This window comes from Equus quagga, chromosome 11, assembly GCF_021613505.1.
Source record: "Equus quagga isolate Etosha38 chromosome 11, UCLA_HA_Equagga_1.0, whole genome shotgun sequence".
NCBI classification, from domain to species: Eukaryota; Metazoa; Chordata; class Mammalia; order Perissodactyla; family Equidae; genus Equus; species Equus quagga.
In genome coordinates, this window is record NC_060277.1 from 110295869 (window position 1) to 110302128 (window position 6260).

The following is a 6260-nucleotide window of genomic DNA, read 5'->3' on the forward strand; positions in this document are numbered from 1 at the left end:
TGTGGCCCCACATGGCTTGCCCTGCCCTCGCTCACTTGCCCTCTGGGGCCTCTCTTGCAGGCGGCAGTTTGCTGCAGAGCTCTGCACCTGTCAACATCCCTGGCTCCTTGGGCAGCTCTGCCTCCTTCCACTCAGCATCCCCATCCCCTCCTGTCAGCCTCTCTTCACATTTCCTGCAGCAGCCCCAGGGCCATCTGAGCCAGTCAGAAAACACCTTTTTGGGGACCTCAGCATCACATGGATCTTTGGGTAAGAGGGGTTTTGGCTCTCTGAGACTTGGAGCAGGAACCTAGGCTTTTGGAAAGTGCTTTTAGCTGCCTTGTCCATGGCTAGAGGCAGAGCAGGGCAGAGGTTAGAGTGGGGGCTGTGGGCTGAAAGGTGGCTCAGGTCCTTGTTCCACGATTCCCTTAGCTGTGTGAACCCGGACAAGTGACTTAACTCCTCTGCCTTAGTCCCATGTGCTGTACAATGGGTATAATGGCAGCACCTGCTTCATAAGGTGGTTGTGAGGCTTGAACAGAATAACATGAGTGAAGTGCTAGGCCCAGGGCTAGTGCACCGTGAGAAGCAGTGACTTCAGAGTCTCCAGGGCCTTGGTCTGCTCTTCATGCCAGTGTGGTGGTTCTGCCCAGTCACCCGGAGCTCCCAGAGGTGGGCTCACAATCGCCACGTTCACAGAAGGCCAAGGGAGAAGTCTGAACAGGCTCACCCCAGGCTCAGGGCCACCTTCCTGGCAGGAAGGCACCAGGGAGGCCTAGCTGCAGCCCCAACGGCTTTTTGCTGAACACAGAATTAGAGCAGTGTGGACTGGGGGTTCTGGAGGGCATGTCAAAACGCAGTAGTTAGAAGTGTGGCGTGGAGACCTGCACTCTCTACCGCCATGGGCCAGGGCGCTCATCCCCTCGTGTGGCGGCTGCTGTGAATATTCACGGAGGCAACAGACAGAAAACACTTAGCACAGGGCTCAACCTGCTGCCTCTCAATAAACAGCGGCTGCTGTCCTTACTACCCCTCCCCAGCAACTATTTAAGGAGATCAGAAATACCCTCCCCCGAGGGTGCTGGGCATCCTGGTCATGCTGAGCCTCTGAGCTACCATTTGTCGTTCTGACCAGGTTTGGGACCTTCCCTCATCTCACTCTGGAGATTAGGGCAGCACATGGATTTCTTAGCACCTTTCTAGTTTGGAGGGTGGCTGTTCTCTTTTATGTTGATGCTGTCAGCTCTAGATGCTTAGTGTTACATTTGTCTGACTTGCCCCATATTCTGGAGGCATCTTCACTATAGCCCAGCTTACTGGCCACACCTTCATTCCTTCCCCATGTGGTTACTGAGCACAGTTTATAGATACAGTGTGAGCTCAACAGTCCCTGCTGGCATGCAGCCATAGTCTAGCAAGGGAGGCAGAGGTGCACAGACATTAGATCAGACTTAAAGACCGTCTCTGTGTGTGGAGTCAAAGGCTGGATGCTGGGATTCAAAATAATAGAGGGGACCTAACCTGGATGTGGTCAAGAGGGCCCTCTCTGAGGAAGTGGCTCCTCTCCAAGAGAGGAAATGCCGTCAGTGTGGAGGAGAGATGCTCCAGTAGAGCTAGCTGCTGGGATGGTGTCATGTCGGTACAGTGATCCTGAGTTCCTGCCTCTGGGACAGGGCAAATAGGTTCATAGATAGCACACATCGCAAGATCTCCACATGGGATGACATCTGTCATATTGTAGATGCACTTGTGTTGGTTGGAGGACAGACTGTCTTAAATCCATTTAGTTCTGGAACATCCTGGCTCGACGAATGGGAAAGGGAGCAGGAAAGAAGTCATTAGAATGATGTGTGAGCAGAGTGAGGCCAGAGGTAGATATGGGTCCCCCTCCGGAATACAGGGGCTGCCCTGAGGGCCACAGCACAGGGGCACATAGTGTTAGTAAGCATCTGTTGAATGAGTGAGCGAGTCGAGGGTTAGGGGAACAAGCATGCAGCTTCGCTGATTGGGGAAAGTAGGCCTTTGGAGTCAGACGCCCTGCCTGTGCACAGGTTCCACCACTTACTGTTTTGTGTGATTCTTGGCAACATGTTTTATCTCAGTTTCCTTGTCGTAAAACAAGGGGCATGGACCCAGGCCTCCCTGAGCTCTTCCTGCTCCAGCTCTGCCATCATTTGAGGCTTTGGCCTGTGTCTTTTCTCCTGAATCTCCTCCTGTGCCTCACATCAGGGCACAAGAAGATTCCCCTCCCTCTAGTCCGAAAGTGAAGTCACGAGCACAAATTGCCACCTTCACAGACTGCTCTCCCTGCGGTACTTCCAAGTACCCTGAATCACCCTGTGAGGCAGGTCATGGGAACCCCACTTTACAGATGAGGATGCTGAGACTTAGGAGTTCAGTGGCAGCTGATAAGTAGCAGGTGGCACTACAGGAGGTCTGACTCAACGGTGGCACCTACACATGCCTGTGAAATTCCCCAGCCTGACATTGCTGGAGCCTTGCACAGCCAGGCCCTCGAAGCCCCCACGGAGGGCTGGACAGGGCCAGGGCCCAAAGCTTTTCAGAGCTCTGATGTTCCTCCTCTTCATGGGGCAGGTCTGAATGGGATGAACAGCAGCATCTGGGAGCATTTTGCCTCTGGAAGCTTCTCCCCAGGCACTTCCCCTGCCTTCCTGTCAGGACCAGGGGCTGCTGAGCTGGCCCGGCTTCGGCAAGAGCTGGATGAAGCCAACGGCACCATCAAGCAGTGGGAGGAGTCCTGGAAGCAGGCTAAGCAGGTAGGAGGCCCCCACACTCACCTGCCTCCCCCAGTGCCTGCTGGTGTCCACCTGGAGCTCATCTTACACAGAGGGGTGCAGGGGGTAGGGAAGGCCAGGGGTTCTGGAGAACAGAGCAGAACCTCAGTTTTGTTGACTCTCTCTCACTGTGGAAAGACTGGTCTTGCCAGTCAGGACCCTGGGTGGCTGGTGTCCTAGGCCTAGAACTCCCTCTGTGAGCTGCTTGTTTGGTCTGGTCCCAGAGCACTGCTGGCCTCTCGCCAGAAGCACTGACTCTCCAGGCTCTACATCCAGGGGTCTAGGTTCTGAGATGAGCCTCTGTCCAGCTGCAGCTGGCTGCCCCTGGAGGTGCCAGCTAACATGCTGAGCTCTGCCTACTGCTCCCCTGCTGTGCTGGGTCCAACCCCATTCCCTGCCCACACAGGGTCTCCTGCAGCTCCTGAAACCTCTCTTCTCTGCAGGCAGCATCAGCCTCCTCCCTGCCCCCATCCCCAGGCAGCTGACCAGCTCCCTAGCAGGCCCCACAGCCACAGTGGCCCACACAGGCTCCCGGAGATGCACTCTCAGGGGGCAGGGGGCAGGGGCAGGGGGCCACCGTGACAAGGTGCTGCGTGTTGGGCCCACAGGCTTGTGATGCCTGGAAGAAAGAGGCAGAGGAGGCCGGTGAGCGGGCAAGTGCAGCAGGAGCCGAGTGCGAGCTGGCCCGCGAACAGCGGGATGCACTGGAGGTGCAGGTGAAGAAGCTACAGGAGGAGCTGGAGCGGCTGCACTCAGGCCCTGACCCGCAGGCCCTGCCTACCTTCTCTGACCTGGAGGCCCTCTCGCTTTCCACCCTCTACTCTCTCCAGAAGCAGCTGCGGGCCCACCTGGAACAAGTGGACAAGGTCAGCCCAGGAAGTTAGGGGAGTACCAGGTTGGGGTGGGTGTACAGTGGCCTCAGCCAGTGCTTGGACTCGGATGGGTCCACGCTGCTCCAGGGATGGCCACTTTCCTTCTGAGAGCCTCTGCCCAGCAGCTGGGCCAACACAAAATGCTGCGCTGGAAGGGAGCTAGAAAGAGAATGTCAGTCATGGGGGAGGTGAGAAAACTTGAGATGGACGGGCGTCAGTGCCCACCCCAGCATTTTTGAGGGTAGGCGCTGACCTGAGCTGCATTAGTATGCCTGGGCCCTAAGTTGCTTCCTGACGGCTTCTCCTGTGAGCTTTGCACATACCAGCAGACATTCCAGAATGGGTAGGTCCCCAGGGCTACTCTGTCTGCATTCCTAGATGCCCTGCTGGGGCCCCAGGGGAGCTTGGCACAGTGGAAAGAGCATTCTTTCCTTCACTGGCATTTGGCAGTCCAGGCCTTACATGTAGCCATGTAACCTCAGGCACATCACTGCCCTCTCTAGGCCTCATTGTTCTCATTTGGGGGCCTAGGGTCACTACAAGATCAAACAAGACAAGTGGAAGCCTTTGTGCGGGGAAGAGCCTGTCAGGGTGGGAGCTACAGAGCAGCCTGGCCTTCCCCCTCCCCTGCACAGGGGCTCCGACTCCCCACGCTCGGCCTTGCAGCCGAAAGCAGAAATGAAGAGCCCTGAGGCCATCAGCCTCAACTCTGACGCTGCTCTCTCCTTTGTCAGCTGGGTCCTGTGAACACACTGTCAGGCTCTGTGCCTCAGTTTTCTCATCCCAAGGGGACTGGGTGAGAGTTGAGGGGAACTCCTTGTCTGATGGAGGGCCAGGCCAGCAGCAGAGACCAGGCCAGTGACCACGATGCACTTTCCCTGCAGGCCGTGTTCCACATGCAGTCGGTGAAATGCCTTAAGTGTCAGGAGCAGAACCGAGCGGTGCTGCCATGCCAACACGCCGTGCTCTGCGAGCTCTGTGCCGAGGGCAGCGAGTGCCCCGTCTGCCAGCCAGGCCGGGCCCACGCCCTCCAGTCGTGACCCTGCAGGCCTGGCCCCGGCCTGGCTCAGATCTTCTCACCTAGGACTTTTTAAAAGTATATATATATATATATGTGTGTATATATATATATATATGTATGTATGTATGTATATGTATATGATTATGTATGCATTTCTGTATGTGTGCAGGTGTGCGTGGGCAGCCGGTGTGTGAACAGTGTCTGTGTGTATATCTGTACATAGATATAGACACACACTTTAAAACAGACTTACCAAGCACTTTTTAAAAGAAAAAACTATTTTGCAGTCCTCCCCCTGCCCACTCCCTGCCTTTTCCACTGCAGAGACAAAATGCCCTCTTCTCCCATCGGCCTTTTGGCAGGGAATCTGTTTCTGTCTCTTTTTTATGTAGGAACTAACTATTTTTAACTTCTTCCTGGGGCCTGAGCAGGGAAGGGTGGGAAGCTAGAAGGGTCAAGGGGAGGGGGACAAGCCTTCAGGACAGGCCGTGTTCGCCTGCCTGCCCAGGCCAGAGCGAGAGCCAGGGGTGTGGAGGACCCGGGGCGGACCTGGTGCCCAGCTGAGGCTTGAGGGGGTGTGCTGGAGGGCCAGCCTAGCTCCTAGGTTTCACCAAATGTGTGTTTAGTCTGGAGCTAGCAGGCCAAAGCTGCGGGGCCACTCCATTCCTGACTGTGGGCCCTTGAAGCTCCTCCGGGGCAGCCCAGGAGTTCTACCCCTCAGGTTCCTGAGGCCGGGGGTTCACCTCAGTCCTCTCTCTCCGGACTCCCAGAGCAGCCATCCTGGCCCCAGGGCCACCTACCTGGCTGGCATGGCCCTCTTTGTTAACCCCCCAGCTGCCCTCAGCTGTCCCCCTCTTCTGGCACGGCCCTTGGCCCTCCGTGCTGTCTACCCCCCTCTGGCAGCTAGCAGGGCAATTGGGGAGGAGCTGCGAACTGTGAGGACCAAGGGTGGGCTCAGGCCCTGCCCTCCTCGCTGGGAGGGGCTCCGTATGCATTCCTTGGTGCTCTCTGAGTGCAGCTGACGTCCTGCCCCTGTTTGGAGCGGACGCCTGTGTGCATGTGTGTGCGTGCCTGTCCAATGTATATTGTGTTTTAGCTTCCATTTAAAAAATTGTTCTGTACAGAGAGATGTGGCAGGGGCGGGAGGGCAGAGCGGGTGGAGGGAAGCCACCCCGCTCCCAGCACTGGGGGTCTGGGGTGGGAACAAGAGGGCTGTGAAGGTTTTGGCCCTGGCCCAGGCCCCCCCTTGGGCTCAGCACGAAAGGGCTTTCAATGAATTAAGTGAAAACTTTCTTTTTTTTACAAAAATGCAAAAATCAACAAAGCTCCAAACCTATTGGAAATAAAATATGAACTTGCAGTGGTAGCTTGTTTACATGGGGGCAAGGGGGAGTGGGGCCCCGAATGAGGGCCTCTGAACTATGAGGTGGGCCAGCTCAGCTGTTGCAGCCCAGGTTCCAGCCTCACCTGGGCTGGGAGCCTGCCTCCACCACAGAAACAGCTCATGCACCCACCCCTGAGCTGTGGCTAGGCGGCTGAAGAGGCCTCAAGGCTCCATGGCCCATTCGGGCCCAAAGGCAGCTCCAGACTCTA

General features: G+C 56.5%; 1 protein-coding gene across 7 annotated transcripts in view; it reads left to right on the top strand.

The window, feature by feature from the left end:
* Positions 1-6027, top strand: part of UNK (unk zinc finger) — a 36304-nt gene extending 30277 nt beyond the window's left edge. For 6 of the 7 annotated variants that reach the window (XM_046676197.1, XM_046676190.1, XM_046676191.1 and 3 more), the window contains 4 exons: positions 61-249; positions 2575-2756; positions 3383-3640; positions 4531-6027. In XM_046676197.1, the coding sequence (XP_046532153.1) occupies positions 61-249; positions 2575-2756; positions 3383-3640; positions 4531-4686 (785 nt within the window). In that variant the 3' untranslated portion in view covers positions 4687-6027. The remainder of the gene's footprint in view (positions 1-60; positions 250-2574; positions 2757-3382; positions 3641-4530) is intronic. The other variant, XM_046676193.1, reaches the window with a different exon arrangement.
* The last annotated feature ends 233 nt before the right edge of the window (positions 6028-6260 follow it).